This window comes from Primulina eburnea, chromosome 3, assembly GCF_022965805.1.
Source record: "Primulina eburnea isolate SZY01 chromosome 3, ASM2296580v1, whole genome shotgun sequence".
NCBI classification, from domain to species: Eukaryota; Viridiplantae; Streptophyta; class Magnoliopsida; order Lamiales; family Gesneriaceae; genus Primulina; species Primulina eburnea.
Window position 1 is genome coordinate 46,786,912 of NC_133103.1, and position 23,208 is coordinate 46,810,119.

The following is a 23,208-nucleotide window of genomic DNA, read 5'->3' on the forward strand; positions in this document are numbered from 1 at the left end:
CGAACTAAAATATTCATTTTTATTTATTAATTAATTAATTATTACACCATAGCCCACCAAAATAAAATAAATATTGCATTATTTAATCTGAAAAGTGGTAATGGAGCTCCATCAACCTGCATCACAATTTTTGACATTGATAATTGATAGAGGAATCTTATAATAAATTATTAAATACAATAATAATATATAAAGTCTTGGTATCTTGAATTAATTAATTAGGGCGCAAACAGTATTGATTGTAGTAACAAATCGATTTTAATACAAGATTAGATCTTGAATAAGAAAAAATATTTACGTTATATATTAATGTAATTATGACAATGTGGGATCATCCAGAGCCGGAGTCAGGATTTTAGTCAGTTTAGAGAACAATATTCAATAATTAATAAAACATAAAAATGGCAACGGTTAATTGACAACCATAAAAATGTCTCAAAGTTCAAATACAAGCTACAAACAGTCAGAAACATCTGTTAGTTGATGTGAAATTCCAGAGAAATGATGAAGAACAACGCATATAGATTCTTCAATAAAAAAATACGATATAAAATATAAACCCTACATTCGAAAAATATATATAAATTCATTCCTTGTCGCAAAACAGACACGAAATTTTAAAACAACTGAATGATAGAAGAACGTTGAAAAAAAAAACTAACTTAAATTCGGTGAAAATCTGAATTTTGTAGAGAATATGAAAGATGAAATAATAAGTAATTTATTGGTTGGTTGGACAACAACAATATGAGAATCGACTATAGATTTGTAAATTATTAATAACTATAAAATTATATATATATATATATATATATATATATATATATATATATATATATAAATATAAATTACTTTGTTGGTTGGTTGGACAACAACAATATGAGTATAGATTTGTAAATTATGAATGACTATAAAATTCTATTTTATTTAAAAGTATTTTTTAATTAATGTTGGTTTTATCATGTATGTACGACTAAAATAAAATTGTGAATACATTTTATATTACTTATTAACTAAAATTATTTTATTTTATTTTATTTTATTTGTGCATGTTCAGTTCAATAAATGAGATCACAAATTCCAATTCTGGATTTTCTTTTCTATTTTAATTATAATTATATTACTATATGACAGCTGAATATATATTCTATATTTTCTTCAACAAGTTAACTGCCTCGATTTAGTGAATTAGAAATAGAAAAGAAATTGCGATTTCATTAAAATAAAATACTCAACAATCAAAAAAATAATTATATTCATGAAATTTCTTGGAAAAAAACATTCCAATACATATTGGATATCAGGATATGTGAGGTTCGGGGCTGAAGAGGGCGGTGCGTGATCGTCGGTACCATAAAGTTGCACGGACAATAAACGACCTCTGGCTTGTTGGATTACGCATGTACATGTGAAAGAACTATTGTGTTGATGGCTTCTTGGGAAGCTCTCGTTCATCAAGTATTTGATACTAGGGTGTATAATTTGATTTGTTAGGTAAGCCGCTAAAGAATACCATTATATTTTAATAGGAAAGATTGATCTCTGTTGAGGAATTCTTTAGCGGAGAAAAAAAGGATAAAACTGACCTACAAAATGATATGAGACAACACCAAAAATAAGAATGTCCCCTCCCCAGACTTGTGAGAATAACATCACCAACATCCATGTAGGTGCAATCTCTTATATCCACATTTCGCTTAGTATGGGACTATGTGAAGCCATGTGTAAAATGAAATAAAGACGAGTCTTGACTAACGATTATAACTTTTAGTGTTGCGATAAGAGTTTGATTCTAATGAGAATGATAATTTTTTTAAAAAAAAAATTATGCTTAGGATGATTTTTTAGAGTTTTCTCATGGCAACATTTAAAATTTTCACTTAAAATTTAAATAATTCTGTAATAGAGAAGTTAGATATTTAAAAACGATCCATTTATCAAGTTAATTTGCACAATTTAATTTTATATATCTTTGACGGTGCTGAAAATTGTGTAACCCATGTAAGAGCTTGATCTAAAAATTTTATACCATACTGGGAAAAAAAACGAGAGATACATGAATTTTCAAGACAAAGGGTTTTGTTTATGTTGGAAAATTAATTTTATTTAATATAGAAATTTGTATTTTTTCACTTTTTTATTTTTTTATTAATCAATATGTAGTCTTAGTCTATCAACATACATTTTTTTTTTCAATTTTAGTCATTTTCATAAGATTATTAATGTGACGTCGAAAACTTATGACATGTCACTAAAAATATGATAATATGTCATCTAAAATTACTGATGTGAAGTAAAATATTGTCATATTTTATGTTTTAATTGAGATTCTTACTTGATATAATAAGAGGTTTATTTCATCATATCCATGTAGACATTGTCTTCATGATAGAATGGATGGCCAAGATTTGCACATACATATATAGGACCCACTTTTTTTAAAAAATTGTATGTGTGGCAAGATCTTATCCGTTGAAATAAAGTGAAGGTAGTACCCGCATAAGTAAGATCTCATGTACCATAATAAGATACGTTATGAAAAACACGACTGCATCAATCAATAGTTTGTGGGCTAACCGCCACTCATCAAGATTCACACGATTTGTTGTCGACTTGGCTAAATCCTCTTAACAAGACATAAAAGTTGTTATCAGAAAATGTCTAAACAAACCTACCTATTATTTTCGTTGTTCCGTTATTAATACAAATCTTTGTTTCATCGTTAATACGATGTTTTTATATCGTCGATAGTAACAAAGACATCTCTTATAAAATCGTTGTGAATTTGCCACAGTATCAAAGAGTCATCGCTAAAATTAGCGACGATTCCTCTAATTTCGTTTCAAATTGCTCTGTTTTTTTTATTCCATGAGCTTTTCTTATTATAATAATAATAATTATTATTATTATTTGATTTGGACATCTTATAATTGAGAAGAGCATAAAACCATTAGGTGGCATGTATTAAAGAATTTAGCGTGTGGGAAACAAAGTGGTTTGGAAAACGAAATTCAAAGCTCTCCTCAATTTTTTTTCCCCAAAATTAATTGATAATCAACATTTATTTTATTTTGAAATTAATTAATTATGTCTCATCATTACACAATCATATACACGTACATTACATTTATAATTTCAAAAAAAATTTGGTCTTCTAATTTTGGTCTATTTGATTATTTATTTCAGTTTTGACAATTAATTAATTTTGCCAACAAATTTTATTTCTTCTTATCATAATCATGACAAATCCAGAACCTGACTAAAAGATTAAAATATTTTAGTGAAAAAGATCAATATTATATTAAATATCATACTTACATACATAATTGTTGGACCAATTAAAATTTTGGTAATTTAACAATGACGGTTGATTTAATAACGATATTACTCGTTAAGATCTGACATAACATTTTTATAGTTTCAGAGCCAATCATATCGAGTGACACAACTTGGACAGTTTAACGTACGTAAACTTCTCAGAATGTCAGTCATTTATTACTACCTTCATTTATACACAATTAACCAAACATAATAAATTTAGTTTTGATTATTTGGAATGAAATTAAATGTTTCCTGTTTTGTGATGTGTCAAAAAGATCAAATGATTCTGGCTTTTAAATGCTTTTGAACCTCAGCTAAAGAGGAAAAAAAAAAGATAGGTGGACTTCGTTTTCTTTCTTACTTTAGTACCCAATTTGTAATTGTTACGACGGATCCGAAGATTATCAGAGGAATCAAGCCAACAAGATCGAAAGAATAGATCAAAACGAAGAAAAACAAAACACCGAGAAACTACTGTAGTTCGGACGAATTCATCATACGTCTACTTCCGTCTCTCCATGAGATCAATCAACTGCAAACCAAGCAATTCGTTTACGAAAAGTTACAACTTTGATGGTTATTTTGTTCTACAAACTCATGCGTTTTATATTCTGAGTGGCTCTCAATCCGTCCTCAGTCTCGTTACAATTATTTTTAACTCGACTAGTGAAATAACTCTCACAATAATCTTATTGAGAATTAACATTTTGTTACTTTAAAATTTAAATAATAAAAATATAATTAGGAAAAGGCAGCGCCGCAAAAAATAAAGTAAAATAAGGAGATGCGTGTGACAACTTTATTTTGGTTATTCTTTATTGATTAAAAATAATAATGGATTGTTTTATTTATTTTTAATTAAAAATAAATATATTTTAATGGATTGGAATCTGTGAGTTGCCGGAGATTCCAGGAATCATTTCATATTTGATTGGTCAACTTGTCATATTGTGCCACGATCCAAATATTCATTGGGCCACCTTTTCTTATAATAAAATTTAACTATATGATATTTATTCATCGGGAACATAATAATGCCACTTAATCATGTTATTTATATGTTGGGGGTACCCAATACACTTATTAGAATTTACATTTGATCATATTAGTTATAGTTTTTTAAACATTAGAATTTTTTTGTATAAAAGATTTAAAGATCATATTAAAATTAAAATTATATAAATCACTTTTTAAAAAAAATTGATGGTGTTTTATAATAAATTTTAGATGATGAGTGCTGAGTGTAATAATTATTTATGTTTGGTAAATCGATCAAATCATGAAGTTTGAGTCGTTATGTATTTTAAAAAATTTGAGTTGCACCATTATTATCATCTATAGTTTTTTGGTAAAACGGCGAGCGATCGGTCCAACAATTGGTATCAGAACGAGGTCATGAGTTCAGGTCTCCTAATTAACATATTTATATGTTGAGCTAAATGTGCATGAGTGAGAGTAATACTGGTACGAGTGACCTCTTGGAAAGTTCTTGTGCGTCGAGCTGCTGTTGTTGCACCGCTTGATCTGGTTGGATAGGTGAGCCGTAAAAGTGTGACCTCGGATTTTAACGGACAATATTGTCTCTGCTGAGGAGATGATCGACAATAGAAAAACGGTAAGAAGACTGATCTCTAAGAGATATGAGACATCACTAACATATAGACAAGCACATCTCCGGAATCATGAGGTTAATAGCACGATCCATTAGCACTCAACTAAGTGCACTCTGCACTGTCACAACTCTAAAAAAATAAAGTCACATCTTGACTTTCGGTATAATGATAATCGTTTGATCCTAAAAATGAGTCATATACTAATTTAAACTTGGATAGATTGAACTAATATTTGTATGTTAGGGAATTTACGATAATTTTTTCTAAATATATAATCTTAACCGAAATACCAACATTTATTTTTTGATATTAAATAAAAAACATAACATGACATCAAAGTTAGTAAAACTGACAAAAGCTTAATAATATATAATATATTATAGATATCGATATATAAATAAATTAATAGTTGAAAATATTTTAAGATGAAATATCATACGTCTCGAAATGACGAAAAAAACCCACAATTTTTTTTATTTAATTTATCTTATGCGCGTGTGTCTATATATATCTTAACACAGTAAAAGACAACTTGCTGTGGGATTCCTCAATGAGTTTCAGACAACAATCTTCTATTGCAACCACTTGCGGATCTATTCAAAGTTTCAAGAAAGGTTAGATCTTCCTCTCCTGTTCTATTTATGCTTCTGTTGCTAATTTCATCCACATATTTTTTTTACTAAAAAACAAACATTAATGAAAATTGAATTAGTTGGTCAATTTATATCTAGATATTCTCGATTTATAAGATCGATTCGATGAAAAGGAGAAAGAAATTAGTTAATAATATATATCAGTCGGGTCGACCTCTGAAGATGATTAACTTTTCTCTAGCATATTGAAAATGGTTACACTAAAACTTGGCTTGGAGAAAGAAGGAAATTAAATTTTCATAACAAGAATTTAAATTTGAAATATAATTATTAAATGATTTTCTTTGATAAATTACCAAAATATGTAGATCACGACTAATAAACACATGCTAATGTGATCTCCATTGTTATCCCAAAATAATAATATTTACTTCGAAGAAATTTCGATGTTGTCGCTCGTTTATAATTTTTTTCTGCATAAATTTTCAATTATCACGAGTTTTTAAATTTTAAATTAATTTTTTATATATACTAGAACTCGAGTTTGAGTTCGACTTATTTTATTAATTTATCATCGCTTATATACTTTTAATTTGATTGGATAGGTATATGATGAAAAAATATGTGATAATAAAATTCATTGCGAATAAAACAAAGTTTCCCACATATTTCGAAAATAAATAAATAAATAAAATTTGTGTTTCGAAAAAAGAATATTCGGATTAATTAAGAAACTTTTTAAAAAAGTGAATAAACAATGACTTTCCAAAAGTTTTTATTCAATATTACCTTTTGAATATATATTTTTTCACTTTTGAAAAAGCGATGAGAAATATATATATATTTTTTGGAATTTTGAATTCGATAATATATATATATATATATATATATATATATTTATATATATATATATAAATAAATAAAAGCCTTTTTCCGGCAAAAATATTTGTCAGCTTCTGTTTTTTTTTTTTTTTGATTTATTTATTATGTATCCATCCTGCGGTGTTACCCCAATCAATTCAGGAAGGTGCTTACTGCTACAGAGAAAAGCTGGGCTCTTTTCTGATTCTGGAAAATGTAATGCCTTATAAGTAATTTTGGGTAGGAGCAAAGCTGGGATCTTTTCTGATTCAACCCACACAAAGATGATTTTTTTTTTACTTGTAATAGTATAAATCCATCAGTATACCGTGAATCTTAGCTTGAGTTTGTGTATTCTGTAGCATATTGTGATTTTATTGGTTGTTTGATTGGTAAATTCTTGGAATTTAGTTGGAGATCCATTGTTTGGGTTGATTGAGGTTTCTGGCCTTTCCTCCATTAGAGAAATCTAAATCTTTGAATCTTCGTGGTCAGCTCCGAATCAGACGAGGAAAAAATTACGTATGCCGTGACTTAATATGCCTCTTATTGTATAAATACTTGTTTGCTAGTGTGTGTGTGCATGCCTAGGAGTACGAAAACTAGTAATATTTGTTATGTTTGTTGCAGGTTTTTAATCATTTGGGATATAGTAGGATCACTGGGAACGTGCTGAATCAGTGAGGAATAGATTTAAGAAACGTGTACTTTGTCAGATGGATGGTATAGTTGCCGCATCATTGGATAACTTGGATTTTTTTTAATCATTAGGAATAAAGTAGGATCATCTTGTAGGAACTGTGAGGAAGTAGATTCAAGAAAAGGGCACTTTATCAGATGGACGGTGCTGCATCCTTGGATAACAGTGTGCAGGTCTGGAATTTGGAGGAGTCGTTTGGTAACGTTGCAGAGCTGATGAATTTTGATGCATATGATGGATGTTGTGATGGCCCCAGCACGTTATCGGATGTCGTAGATCCTCTTAATTTGGGGCTTTTCGAGGAATTGTATGGGGTTGAACGTGGAATGATCACCACGAGGGAGGCTGATTTGTTCTTTAGGGAAGTTAAAACGATGTTTCGATCACAAACGGTTGATGATGTTGATGCAATATTGAATCTGAATCATGCATCGGCTAATGTAGATCATTTTACGATCCCGAGGCCTCCAAGGCAGTCACTGGCCGAGAAAATGATTCAAGCAGTGCTTCTTGCTAAGGGGTGGTCTGGTGAGGGTATTTTGGCCCAAGTTTGGGTTCCATCGAGGAACGGTGACCATTACATCTTGAGCACCCGTGAACAACCTTATTTACTTGACGAAAAGCTGTCTGGATATCGTGATGTCTCTAGGTCATTTAATTTCGCGGCGGAATCAAATCCGGGTTTCTTACCTGGACTTCCTGGCCGTGTTTTTACCTCTATGATCCCGGAGTGGACTTCAAATGTTATGTACTACAGTGAGGCCGAATACTTGCGAGTGCAATATGCTGCTGATCATAAAGTGAGAGGAACTATTGCTTTACCTGTTTTGAAGAGGATTGCCTTGAAGGACCGTGTTGCGCTGTGCTAGAATTGGTTACGATGAAGGAGCAGCCCGATTTTGATTCAGAGATGGAAAATGTTTGCCGTGCTCTGAAGGTTAGTTTTTTCGATGAGCCAGAGAGGATCTGATAGGTTCTGTTTTCTTGCCTATATAATGATATATTTTATGCACTATCTACGCACAAAAGCATGATTTGGCCCGAAAATCAGTTGTACTTTTAATGCAATCAATTTCATATATTCATATCTAAGTGTCAACATTTTTTAGGTGATGAGTTTAAGGAGCAGTGTTCCTCCTCGACTTAGTTCCCAGGTTGGTATAATTATTTTCCCTATTTTATCATTTCTTTATTCCATGATTGTAATTATGATCATCTACTTCCTAACGTAGCCTATTATTTCAGTCTCTCTCAAAGAATCGACAGTTAGCCTTAGCGGAGATTACTGATGTTCTACGTTCTGTCTGCCACACACATCATTTGCCTCTGGTGTTAACCTGGATTCCTTGTATTTACACCAAAGAGGCTGGTATTGAAACACTACATGTACGAGGTGCAGGACATAATATGATTCCATACGAAAAATATGTTTTGTGTGTTGAGGACACCGTCTGTTATGCAAATGACAGATCCATGCAGGGATTTTTGCATTCATGTGCGAAGCATCACCTCGAGGAAGGTCAAGGGATAGTAGGGAGAGCCCTTCAATCAAATCGCCCTGTTTTTCACCCGGATGTCAAGGATTACCTTATAAATGAGTATCCGCTCGTTCATCATGCCCGTAAATTTGGTCTAAACGCAGCTGTTGCTATTAGACTAAGAAGTACTCATACTGGTAATGATGACTATGTATTGGAGTTCTTTCTACCTGTTGACATTAAAGGGACTACAGATCAACAACTCTTGCTGGATAACCTTTCTAGTACCATGCAAAGGATGTGCAAGAGTTTGAGGACTGTTTCTGAAGTTGAATTACTTGGACCGGAAGGGGATTTGAAGGTTGGAGTACGAGACGGAGAAATAAAAGATATACGAGTAATTGCTTTATCAATGAGTGTTCAGCAGTCGCTTGGGAATCTAAATTCTGTTGATAGGGTACCTCAAAGTGTATTTGAATCGAATAATGCAGAAATAGGAGCTAACGACCCTTCCAAGCAGGTACCTTATAATCTTTCTTCAAAGGAACTTGTCTCGATCTTTCTAATACATATCCTGTGTCGGAACTGATTTGTCTTGTCAGGATCAAGCCCGAGTAAATTTTGAATCCTGTTTCTTTTTATATACTCGTGAATATTTATATACCATTTTACTTCTGTATATGCAATGTCGTAGTCTGATTTTTGCTTTTATCAATTGTAAACTCATTCAGGATCTGTTGAAAATGGTTAGGTGATATGGTTGGAAATGAAATTGAAGAAAATTTTGAGCAAAACTAACATTTCTCCTGTTTAGTTGAGAAAATCTAGAGCAATGTTCTAAACAATTAGATTGAAAAGTGATATCATGAATAACTAAAGCCAACTAGCATGCCTAATCTCAGAGGTTACTTTTCTAAACCGATACTGGTATTGAGGTACTTCTTATAATCCCTTTTAGGCGATGTTCGAACCAATTCGACCGATGGAGAAGAAACGAAGCACCGGTGAGAAGCACATCAGTTTAAGTGTTTTACAACAACACTTCTCTGGGAGCCTTAAAGATGCTGCAAAGAGTATTGGTGGTGAGTTGATCTATTCACTTTCAGAATTAGTTTCATACTGCCCTTTAAGACCAGAATTTGAGGTACCATGTTATTTTACTTTTGAATCCAATGTTTTTCCCATAAGACATTATACTGCCTATTCAAAATGGTTGTATCATTTGGAATTGTTTCGAACACATTGCCTTTTAAACGACATTCAAATGAGTAGCAAAAAATGCCAGATCAAGTATATTTTGAATTGTCAGACCTTAATTTTTGGTTTATTTTCTTCCGTAGTCTGTCCCACTACTCTCAAAAGGATATGTAGACAACATGGCATCGCGAGATGGCCATCTCGAAAGATAAATAAGGTGAACCGTTCTTTGAAGAAAATACAAAGCGTGCTTGACTCTGTCCATGGTTTAGAAGGAGGTTTGAAGTTTGATGCAACCACAGGAGTGCTTGTATCTGTCGGCTCTATGACAAAAAACATTGATATGGGAAAATGTTTACCCTTCACTGGTAAAAATATTTCCGCTGGGCAGTCGGAATCAGTTATCCCAAACGCAGTGCCGGAACCCTTGACATTTTTCATTACCTCTGAGGATACTAGAGTAAAAGTTGAAGAAGAGTGTCTTGCAGACGAGAACTGGCTGGCAGAATTAAATGCTCTCTATGCAAGTTCTTTAATGGGAGAGTGTACAACCGAAGAACCTCTTACCCAAAATTTAGATAAGTCTAGAATAGCTGCGTTAGATACGTGGACATCAAGGCCAGCTAGTCTAAGTACAACGCCATGGATGACTTCTCCAAATGGTACGGCAGATTCTTTCCTATCGAAAGAAGTGTGCGATAGATGGGAACAAGAATTCAGTTGCATGAAACCTGAAACCTCTGAGTCCAAAGGCAACACTATGGTAGATGAACATAGCCAATTGTCAGGCATGACAGACTCATCAAACGGGTCGAAAACAATGATGAGTGGCAGTTCCACTAGCTCGGGAAATTTTGGTGAAAAAACCCCTGAAAAGATCATTGAAGAAAGTTGTGGAGACAGCGGCTCTAAAATCACAGTTAAAGCTATTTACAAAGACGACATGATTCGGTTTAAATTCAAGCCTGCATCTGGATGTTTTGAACTGCATGAAGAAGTGGGAAAGAGGTTCAACCTGGTGATGGGGGAATTCCAGCTCAGGTATCTCGACGACGAAGAGGAATGGGTGATGCTGGTAAATGATTCAGATTTTCAAGAATGTATTGAAATGTTAAGTTTTCTTGGCACTCGTACCGTGAAGTTCTTGGTTCGTGATTCGTCTACTTCCTTCATGGGAAACTTTGGCAGCAGCTAATGTCGCCCCTCCGCAATTATATGTATATTGAGTCGTGGACGAAGTTCAGTTTCTAGCTGAGCTATGCTGTTGGATGTAGTCTCTCAGAGTATCTGTGAGGCAGCTCATTTTGTATAGTAGCTTCTGTTATCTGCTTTAGGTGAAATATCCATGTCCATCTATATATACATATAAAAAAATGTATATTCTATCATAAAACGAACAATACTCCTTCATACACAATATGTCCATGTACATTAAGTTTTTTTTTTTTTTTAAATGTTAAATAAATTTTGTATAAAACTGCAGAGATCATATTAAAATTAAAAACTTTAAAATTTATTTAAAAAGATTTTTTGATAACTTTTTAGAATAATAATTTAAATATGATTTTTTTTTGCTATTTTTTTAATGATTTTTTATACTTATTTTTTATGTTTGAAGAGACATGATCGTTTGAAAATGAGAAATACATTATTTTAAGAGGTAATTTTTAAAAACGGCCTCCTATAAATGTAATTTGACCTTAAATTTAGTTAATTTTTAAAAATAAAGTTTTATTTGCACTGCAAAATGTTAATAAACACTCCACATTATCTATTTAATCCTCTTATAAACAAGATTATCCTAATAATCACTTTACTTATATCATAAAATCTCTATTAATTTTAAAATCCTCAAATGCAATTATATCTGTCAACAACATAAATTTTGATCTCAAAAAAATTTGTGGTTCTTCTTCATATATATATATATATATATATATATATATATATATATATATATATATATATATATATATATAAATTCATGATTTTGTGGTGCCTCAGACTTGGCCGAAAGATTCATTTTATGAAGTGTTGCGTCATTTTATGAAGGCTTTCACCCTCTATAAATATGACTTCTTTTATTTGCAATCTACACATCATTTCTTTTCTATTCATTTATCTTTAAGTTTAGTTCTATTTGCGAATTTTTAAGCATTACCACTTAAATTCAAATTTTCAAGATATAAATCTTGAGTTTGTATTTTCTAATCTTATACGCTTAAATTCGAACTTTGGAATTAAATTTGAGAGTTGTCTTCTAGTTTAGAGTTTTTTAAGCATTTGCGCTTAAATACAAGTTTTGCAAAATTTAAATTTTTGGAATTGAATTTTTAAGTTAAACGCTTAGAATTTGAAATTGTAAAGTTTGCATACCATCTTGATAGCGTTCTAAATATTTTCAAGTTTTTGTGGTTTAGAATTTGTAGTGCTACTATTTTGAAGCCGTAGTAGTTGTATCTTAAGAAACGAATTGCCAACAAACGTGAGCACGGGGGCGGGACAATATCGTTTTGAGGAAAAAGAGTCAAACTCTTGCCTCGACTATTTTCTCATAGCAATTTGGTTCACCTATTTCTATTCCGTGATTTTCCAAGACAAATAAAAGAATACCTACCAACAAATTAGACATAATAGATTTACAACTAGTACATTTATGCACATGTTGCGTGCGTTTACAATTACGTTTTTCGTGGATAATTGTCTTTGGAGTTGAGGAATTTTTTTTAACTCAATATCAACAATAAATATAGTCAAATATTATGAGTTAGAATCAGAATTTACCAAGTAGACTTGTAATTTAGATTTTGTATATGTTGTTAATAAAAATTGAGGCTATGTGGGGGATTTCTCTGGGGTTGGCCTATTCTTCTATATTGATAATTAATAGAGATAATAGTATCATGGCTACGATTTGGGAAAAACATATCCCGCAACATCTATGTAAAAATCATAGGCATGGAAATTGTGAGGGACATGAGAAAGAGATATCTATGTCTCACTCAAAAAAGGTATTTGGAAAAAGTAATTAAATATTTCAGTAAATTGATGCTAAGGGAGTCTGGTTACCAATGGCATCTCATTTTAAGTTGTCCAAGGATCAATCACCAAAACAAAGGATCATGTGTATAAAATATCATATGCGAGTGTTGTGGAATCTATTATGGACAAGACACGACTTGGCATATGCAATGAGCGTGATCGGCGGGTGTATGTAAAACATGGGAAGATTCATTGGGAGGCTGTTGCATGTAGATTTGTCAAATTGGGTCAGGCCCGTCGGGTCGGCCCGTCCCGCTATAAAAATTGAGCTGGTTGGGTTGATAAAATAGCAGTCCGTTTGGAGGCGGACCAAATGGACTGAGCCCGTTTGGGTTGGGGGCCAAGATGGGTCGAGCCCAAATGGGACGGGTTGGCCCACCAAATTAGGATAAAATTATATATATATATATATATATATATATATATATTAATTTTAAGTTTGAGTTTTATATAAAAATTGGAATAAGTCTCATACGCCTACATCACTCTCTTATCTTATTTCTTTCTTATTTTTCTCCTTAGCCTCGCTTCCATCACTCACTCTGGTAAAATCTAAATCTCTGTAAATTTTATTCATGAATCTTAAAAGGAAGATATTTCTGTAAATTTTATTCATGAATCTTAAAATAATTTTTAATCATAACAGTTGTTTGTGAACCCAAGAGCGGTTTCGTTTGAAGTCCGACGAGTTGTAGTGAAATTTTGTGGACCCGACGGAAGTTTGATAATTATGTGTATTTCTGAACACATAATATTTTCTAAAATTTACAACCGTCTCTTTACTCGACTTTATGTTCTCTTCCATGTCTCAATCTTCATGTTTGGTTTAAGCACTTTACTTTTTATGGATTATGTTGATGTTTTCTTAATTTTTTATTTTAATGTTTTTAAGTATTTTATGAAACTATTTAACTGAAATATATTTTTCTTATATGTTTAATGCGATATTGTTTAGTATTGCTTTCTTAAAAAAATAAGCGGGTCGACCCACCTAGCCCGCGGCCCAAGGTGGGTTGGGCTGGGTTGGTCATTTAAAGGCCCGCGAAAATGGCGGGCTGGCCCGCCCCGCCAGCCCGTTTTGACATGTCTAGTTGCATGGAAATTAAGATACTTGAAGGAAACAGTTAATTATGGCCTAAGATTTGGGAGATTCGACTCCAAAGACTAGGGATTGAACTTAGGCTGTGGATGAAGAGCTCAAATAATAAGATAATATAGTGATTCAAATTTTGTTGGGCGCAAATGTTGGTCCCACGTACGAAATTTGAGATAATAAAACCCGAAAATAAAGAATAAACTGGACACCGAGATTTACGTAGAAAACCCCTAAAAATTATTAGGGTAAAAACCACGGGCAAGATGAAAAGAATTTCACTATAATATTTTGTGTTGTACAACTCACTCACTGTGTTTTCAAAGAGAAAACACACTCTCTTAATACAGGAGAACAAAACACCTCACAAATATTATAGAACTAAGCACTCAAATGCTTATAAGATGAGAGAAAACTGGAAGAAGAGTTAATTTCAGAACGAAAGGGGGGGCTCTATTTATAGAGCCCTTGTCAGTGTGAAGACGCGTATAAAACGCGTCTTCTGAAATTTCCACGAAATTTCATTTTGTTCAACAGATACAGCCCACGTTTTTCTTTCATTTTCTTTGACTGATCCCCCCTCCCACTTTTGCCTATATTTCTCCTACTTGGAGATTTGATTGAGAATCAAACACATCTCCACACATCTTTTCAATCTTGCCATTCTCTGCTGCTTACGTTTCTGCTAGGCCACTTGAGGATCTATACCACTCAAACTTATCAGTGTTCACTGGCTTGGTCAGAAAATCAGCTATGTTATCCTTTGTATGGATCTTCTGCATATCCACACTTTCTTCTTCTACTACTTCTTGCACAAAATGAAATTGTACTCCAATGTGTTTCGTCCTGGAATGAAAGGCTGGATTCCTTGCGATGTGCAAGGCACTCTGACTGTCACAAAACAAAGGAACATTCTCTTGTCTGTACCCGATCTCCTCCAATAATCTTTTAATCCATATTGCCTCCTTGCAAGCTTGAGTAGCCGTCATATATTCTGCCTCCGTTGTATGTAACGCCGCGACTGTTTGCACTTTTGAAACTCAGCTTACTGCTCCTCCTGCGAGTGTAAACACATAACCAGTAGTAGATTTCCTCTTATCAAGATCACTTGCATAATTTGAATCGACATAGCCTCTGAGTGTAAAATCTGATCCTCGATAACATAATGCAGCATTCGAGGTATCCTTAATGTATCTAAAGATCTTCTTAACAGTGCTCCAATGCTCTCGTCCAGGATTCGCCATATACCGACTAACTGCTCCCACTGCTTGAGCAATGTCTGGTCTTGTACAGATCATGGCGAACATCAAACTTCCCACTGTCGATGCATACGGTACTTGAGACATCTACATCTTCTCTGCTTCATTGCTAGGACATATCTCGGAGGATAACTTGAAATTAACAAGAAGAGGGGTCGAATTTGGCTTACTATCTTGCATGTTGAAGCGTTGCAAGATTTTCTTCAAATAATTTTTTTGGGAAAGCTAAATCTTTCTGTTACTTCTATCTCGGCGAACTTGCATCCCTAGAATCTTGTTTGCTGGTCCCAAGTCCTTTATATCAAATTCCCTAGCCAACTGTGCCTTCAATCCTTGGACCTGATCTTTGTTGGGGCCTGCTATCAACATGTCGTCCACATACAACAAAAAAATAATATAATCATCACCAGACCTCTTGAAATACGTACAAGGGTCTGTACTCAGTCTGTTGTATCCAAGGCTCATGATATAGGAATCAAATCTCTTGTACCAACATCTCGGCGCCTATTTGAGACCGTACAAAGATTTGTTCAACCTGCAAACCAAGTTCTCTTTGCCTTTTTCCGCAAAACCTTCTGGCTGGAGCATATAGATTTCTTCTTCCAGATCTCCATGAAGAAATGCCGTTTTCACATATAGCTGTTCTAACTGTAGGTCAAACACTGCACACAAGGCCAATTATCTACTATTCTGGAAAATGCGAAGAGATTTATTTGTTCTGATAAAAATATTATAAGGCAATTGATAATTGTAGAGGATGAAATTAGGATCGAAACGAAGTTTCGAGGGCGAATAAATTTTTTTAAAATTCTTTATGATTAATGCAAATTTAAGCTATGTGAGCAGCTCAATTAATTTTCCAATCAAACTAAGTACTGAAATAAACAAGTCAAATAAGTGGGAAAACATCTCATAATACAAAGTGAATAACTTATACTCAAATCAGATAAGATGAATATAAATAATTGTTGCACTCAGAGAATGTCTAATATCAGCTAATGATCAGCACAAGTGTTCTAAACTAGTATGATTCATCTTAATACGTCTTGAACTGTTGAATATCATCGTATCAATATATTTTTGTTTTAACCTTGTCGGTTCGCTTCTTGATTCAGATAAGTTCAATTTAGTTATCCAATTTTGTCAGTTCAATATAGACGATTTAATCATTAACTCAAACAGTTTAATTATAATATTATATTGTCTACATGTATATTAGAAAATAATTTCCGTTGCAAGTGGTCTGGCTACTTTCGTTCCCTTTATCTTTTTTTTTATTTTTGAGTAAAAGTTGAAACTTCAATGGATTAATGCTACATATGCAGAGGAAATCGAAATTCGTACTGGTTTCCCAAAATTATTTGATACCATTTATAAAAATTTCAATAAAAGTTACTTGTAATTTAATTTTGGCAAAAACTTGTGTAAGACGGTTTCACGGATCGTATTTTGTGAGACAGATCTTTTATTTAGGTCATCCACGAAAAAGTATTACTTTTTTAAGTTAAGACTGTTACTTTTATTATGAATATCGGTAGGATTGACTCATCTCACATATAAACATTCGTAATATAATTTTACAAGATACCTATTTTTTAGTTTTATTGTGCATAAAATGGAATAAAATTAAAAACCACAGAGATCGTGTTTGGGCCTTCTTTCGTCAGATAAATCCGTGCGGACAGATTCATCATGTGACTCCAAAGCCTGTCGATTATTACAACTGAAATTAACCATACAAAGAAATACAAGATCCAAAGCCACAAAACTGACATAACAAGTTCAAGAATTGACTTGTTTTCTTGCATATTTTCCTATCCTTCCAGCAATATAGGCAGAGTATTAGGCAAAACAAAAGAATTGGCTACTCTTGGAATTTACTTAAATGGGAAGTGTATGTGCTCTTTCCAACGAACAGAGTCTTCCTAACTCGTCCCAAAACCGGCGTATGCGTCTTCGTTGCGCACAAAATGCTCCGCCGGTTTCCTCCACAAAAAGTTTCTGCAGAAACTCACTTGCTGATATCAAGCCAAACACCACATACAGAAAAGGCCTAACCCAGTCTGGAAAGAGAATTGACACAAGAGATGCCACTGAAATGTTCCCAAACCACACCATACAGTTGTGAGATAAAACAGAAAATCGGCGCAAGGAGTATTGTAGATGCAACGAACACGCTAGATAGTACATGAAAGCGGAGAAAACGGCGACTCCCATAGTGTAAGGATGGGTGGTAAAAGGAGTACTTTTGTTGTCATTGGCCGTTAGGTACTTCAATTGCAGGAAAACCAGGATCGTGGTGATCATGAAGCCGACTGTTTGATTGAATGGAGAAACTGATCTGCTACGAACGAAGTAGAAAATGCAGGATTTTATAGGAACAAGTGCTGCATTGAGCTGGGAAGTGAAGGATCTTAGCCTCACTGAAGCAGAATCCATAAGTCGGCCGAAGCTTGTTCCAAGAGACGAGCTCATTGCACTTTCAGGCATTGGATACAAATATTCAACGCACGTACGAAGATATTTATAAAGAAACTCAAGGAAATTTCGCAGGCATTTCCATGGACGTTATTAACTGATCATCGGCTTAGAATATTGTTTGAAAATTTATAGGTGTCTGGATTTTTTTACATGACGTCATTGTTGGGGAGTGGGAGTAGGAGTGTCAATCGGGTGGGTTGGGTTGGGTCGGGTTGCGGGTCAACCCGCGAATTTTTTTTTTTTTTTTCAACCCGAACCCAACCCGAACCCGAAGCAACCCAAAAACTCCAACCCGAACACGAACCCGTCTAACCCAACTCAACCCGTCTAACACGTCTAACCCGATTTTTTTTTATTTTTTAAAAAAAATTAATGAAAAAAAATCGAAAAATAAAAAATAATAATAAATATAGAAAACAATAGCGACGGTTTTTATTTAAACCGTCGCACATTAAACCGTCGCCGATTTATATGAGCGACGGTTTTAGTAAACCGTCGCTAATAGTTTAGGGTTTAGGGTATTAGCGACGGTTTTAGCAAACAGTCGCTAATAGTTTAGGGTTTAGGGTTTAGGGTTCGGGGTTTTAGCAAACTGTCTATAAATTGTCGCGTTTAGAGTCGTTTTTAACATTTGCACTTAGTCATCCTGAGTGTTTATTAAATTGATATATCCGTTATCCTTACAATCAAAAAAAATGTCAGAACAAACCATATTTAGACGAAATTACAAACAATTTGTGGTTCCTAATAAAAAGTACAAAATTGTTGATGTTAATCGAAAAAAGAGTCTTGAATACTACGAACCATTTGTATTTCCTACGCAAGTCTCGCAAGTTGTGTATTTGACTTATCCAACAACAAAGAGAGCAGAATCAGATTGGATGCATGTGAGTACTCTACGTAGGCGAGCTTATGTCACTGATGTTGAGCCAAATACTGAGCATAATCAAATTGATGCGAACGATGCATTTCAAAATCATGGGAGCTATACGTTCACACACATCAACATGTAGATGGATCTTTCGTTGACACGCGATCCCGCCTGCTCCACGTAAGTTTATTAAATTTCGTTATTTTCATCAACGTTACATTAAAAAAATTCAATTTGATTCATTTTAAATCAACATCACAGGAGGAGATGGAGCGTTACATGGCTGATTCATTTTGTATGAAACACTTGTATTATTATTTACAGATTAATAATATGATTACATTTCTCAAATTTTGTTAATTTTTTTTGGATTATACAGCACAATATATTTGTATTTCAGATTTAAATAATTATAACATTTAAAAAAAAAATATTTGCGACAGTTTTTGTTGAAACCGTCGCAAAATTAGCGACATTTTATATAAACCGTCGCTAAGTAGCGACAGGTATTAACAGATCGGCGACGGTTTTGTTAATACCCGTCGCTATTAGCGACGGTTTTACTCAAAATCCGTCGCTATTATACTCTGGGTCTAGAAAATAGTTATATAAATTGTAAAATTTTTTTAAAAAAAAACATGATGGGTTGGGTGGGTCGGGTGGGTCGGGTCATTGGGTGACCTGATATTTTTTTCAGGTCAACCCGGGGCAACCCGAGCCCACCCGAGAAATTTTTTTTTTTCGGGTTTGCATTCGGCTCGACCCGTTTCGACCCGAACCCGAAAACCCCTAACCCAAACCCGATATTTTTCGTGTCGTCCCGTGTCGGGTTAGCGTGTCGGGTTCATTTTTGACACCCCTAGTTGGGGAGATAAGGGGTTCATTTCACCCTACCTTGTGAGACACTGTCCCCATGAAGTGATCAAAGGCCCAGATTTACACACACATACACCCCATGAAGTGATCAAAGGCCTAAATTTAATCACCATGTAAAATCAATTGCTGAGATCCTGTGAGGGCACTGCCCACACAGGTAGCATCTACATTACCGAAAAATCTTGATTTATCACAGCATCGTGGCCTCCCCATTGAATTGATGTAATCGCGATGTGATTTCACAAAGAAAAATTTTGAAGGCGAGACATCTAACAAGTGATCAGGGAGCATGAAATACATGTAAATTGGCTTCCAATTTAACAACAATCGCATGATATTTTTTTTTTTGGAAAAATTCTTTTGGGGAGTGTTGCTACCAAATATTTCTTTTTTTAAGAAAAACGCAGCATGATATATGGTGATGCCCCAAGGGAACCCGGGCCCCGGATACAGACCCTGACCCGAGAGGTCCTCAAACTTGGGCAAGATTAGAGCAGGGAGAAAATATCAAAATGCAATTACTTTCATTAAACCGGGGTGAAAAACGGGATTCCGGATCTTCAGACGCCCGGCAAGTTGTGCACTCAGTTATCTGAGGAATTCCCAATGAACTACTTGGCGAGCCACCGCCCAGTGAATAATTAGCCAATACCCGGGGTAAAAACTTCCCGGTCCGAAAAGTACCTCCGAAGCACCCGGGTGGAAGATATCCGGGGAAGAGACACGTTCTGACTACCACGTCTTCCGGACATCACGGAGCCCATCCTCCCACACTCCATGACCAAGTCCACTCCCAGTACATGGCCCACCACTTTGCAACGTGGCCCATGATCTCAAGTCATGGACCACCATCCGAACTTTACGGGCAAGTTATCCACCAGCTTCATCTATAAGTACCCTCCGTTGGTGTTTCACAGAGGTATCGACTCTTCTCTGAATACTCACAAGCACTCACAAATATTCTTACTTTCGAAGTTTTCCTTTGCGTACATCACTGACTTGAGCGTCGGAGTGGATACGCCGGAACAACTTCCGGCGCTCCCCTAACATTCTGTGATTTCAGGGTTACTACTCAAATCATCCCGGGCGTTGTCATTCAGGTGACAGGGAGCTCAACCACCCTGGGCCATCAGTAGCTCGTATTAACGTTCGCATATATATCTAAACACTCGACTTGGCAAATCGCCCACCCGGCTACCACCCGATTTGCCCGGTTGACATCATTGGCGCCGTCTGTGGGAAACTGTAGCTGAAGACGTAGATATGGTTACCACTCGTAAAACTACGGGGAACCACTCTGGTCCTCAAAATCCGGAAGGAGGTCAAGAAAATTCGTTGCCCAGTCACCTCCCAGAGGAGTTGGCTCAGTTGATAGCTGCTGCGGTCCAAAAAGCCCTCGCCGAAAGGGGCCTACCTGAACCCAGTCATTCAAAGGAAAATGAGGCAATGGGAGAGTCTCCTCTTGAAAAAGAAAGAGACCGAGAAGAGAATTCCCAGGCGTTTTCCAAAGCTCCTACCTTTTCTATGGTCCAGGAGCTAGAAGATTTAAAGAAGAAAGTGAAAGAGTTGGAAGCTAAAGCAGGGTCATCTCAGGTTTCAGCCCCGGATGCTTCCCAGGGATGCCCTTTCTCCCTGGAGATTGTGAGTGAGCCCCTCCCAGCTCATTTCAAAGCTACCAAAATACGGGAGTATGATGGAAACTCAGACCCTGACGAGCATCTCACCCGGTTTGAGAATATGGCCATGTTACATTGCTACTCTGACAAAATCAAGTGCAAGGTGTTCCTCACCACCCTAGTGGACTCTGCCCAGAGGTGGTTTGAAAAGTTGAAACCCCGGAGCATACAATCTTTTGCAGGTTTCAGAGACACTTTCTTGCACCATTTTAGCAGCAGCAAGAGGTATAAGAAGACTGCCTTTAGCTTATTCGAGGTAAAGCAATCAGGTGATGAATCTCTTCGGGCGTACATTCGCCGGTTCAATAAAGCATCCCTGGAGGTGCCGGCTTGTGCTCCTGAAACCAAAACTACAGCGTTCACTCAGGGACTCAAGGAGGGAGATTTTTTCAGGTCTTTGGTGAAAAAGCAGCCCGGGAATTTTGAGGATCTGCTGTCCCGAGCAGAAAAGTACATAAACATGGAGGAAGCGCAACGGCAGAAGAGGGAGTCCACCCGTCGAGAAAGAAATGATCGAGTCGGGAAAGCTGAGGACAACGCCCGGGGAAATAATCTCGGGCGTTTCTCTAGATACGCCCCCATGAAGCCGCGCAGGGATGAAGGAGTCCATCTTTGCAGCGGTGATCAGGGACCCAAATTATATCGGTCACCTCCAACCCTGCCACACGCTCCCAAGATGTGCTCCTATCATGGAGAATGTGCTCACAGCACAAGTGAGTGCCGACGACTGAAACGGGCCCCTTCCCAGTCGGGCCCCGGGGAGCAGACACAGTTAACAAAGAAGCCCCGGGGGCTCCCGTGGGTAAATAAAGATGCAGGGTACAAACCGGGGGATAAAGGCCAGGTCAGACAAGAAAAAAAAGATAATATCGGTCAAACGTCTCGTGGTCGGGAAAACAGGGACGGAGGAGGGTCGCCCACCCTTGGGGTGATTAAAATGATCTCGGGGGGATCAACGGATGGAGATTCCAACCGGGCCAGGAAAGCACATTCCCGACAAGAGAGTTTTGGAGTGGAGGATGTAGGGAGGGATGAGGGGCCGGTGATCAGTTTTGGTCCCCGGGATCTGCAGGGAGTCAGCCTCCCACACAATGATGCCCTGGTCATCCAAGCGAAGGTGGCAAATTATGACATCCGCCGGATTTTCATCGATTCAGGAAGCTCGGTGAACATTATTTTCCAGGAGGTCTTGGATCAGATGGACTTGGAGGGCTACCAGTTGCAGCCAGTGGAAACGGCATTATTCGGATTTGCTGGCCACACAGTTGACCCCCGGGGGGAAATCACCTTGCCCCTCACAATAGGAGCTGAGGAGCTCAGGAAGACCGTGATGACGGTTTTCACGGTGGTAAGTGCTCCTACCTCTTACAATATCATTTTAGGCAGGCCGGCTATGAACGCTCTCCGAGCTGTAGCCTCGGCTTACCATCAGAAGTTAAAGTTCCCGGTGGGGAACAGAGTTGGAGAAGTAAGGGGAGATCAGCCCTCTTCCCGCAAGTGCTATGCGGAAACCGTCAAAGTTGAAAATAAAAGAGCCCGACGAAGTGGAGAGAGTAGGAGACCAGGGAAGGAGGAGGTGCACTCTATCCAACAGGTATACATGGTGGAAGGGGAGGAGCAGGAGGAAGTAAGCATCTTACCCGGGCAGCCCTTGAAAACAACAAAGATAGCCCGGGATCTTGAGCCAGTGACCCGGGCTCAATTACTACAGTGCCTAGCAAAGAATGCGGATATCTTCGCATGGTCCTCATCAGAATTGATAGGGATCTCTCCCCACGTAGCAAAGCACAAGTTAAATATCATCCCGGGTTCTCGGGCAGTAAAGCAGAGGAAGAGACACTTCGGTCCCGAGAAGGATAAAGTAATTGCCGATCAAGTGGGGGAACTATTGAGGGCCGGGCAGATTAGAGAAATCCAGTTTCCCACCTGGCTATCCAATGTAGTCTTGGTACCCAAATCAGCTGGCAAATGGAGGATGTGTGTTGACTTTAGGGATCTAAACAAAGCCTGCCCAAAAGACTGCTATCCCCTACCCCGGATTGATCAACTGGTGGATTCGACATCGGGGTATGAATTGCTGTGCTTCATGGATGCCTACCAGGGGTACCATCAGATCCCCTTGGCCCGGGAAGATCAGGAGAAGGTTA

At 36.2% G+C, this 23,208-nt stretch overlaps 1 protein-coding gene and 1 pseudogene across 1 annotated transcript in view; both read left to right on the forward strand.

The window, feature by feature from the left end:
* The first annotated feature begins 6,515 nt into the window (after positions 1-6,515).
* LOC140827686 (protein NLP9-like) lies at positions 6,516-11,169 on the forward strand (annotated as a pseudogene).
* Positions 11,170-13,850: 2,681 nt separating this feature from the next.
* Positions 13,851-23,208, forward strand: part of LOC140827687 (large ribosomal subunit protein eL38z/eL38y) — a 29,490-nt gene continuing 20,132 nt past the window's right edge. The window contains exon 1 of the mRNA XM_073190466.1: positions 13,851-13,855. Coding sequence (XP_073046567.1) covers positions 13,853-13,855 — 3 coding nt within the window. The 5' untranslated portion in view covers positions 13,851-13,852. The remainder of the gene's footprint in view (positions 13,856-23,208) is intronic.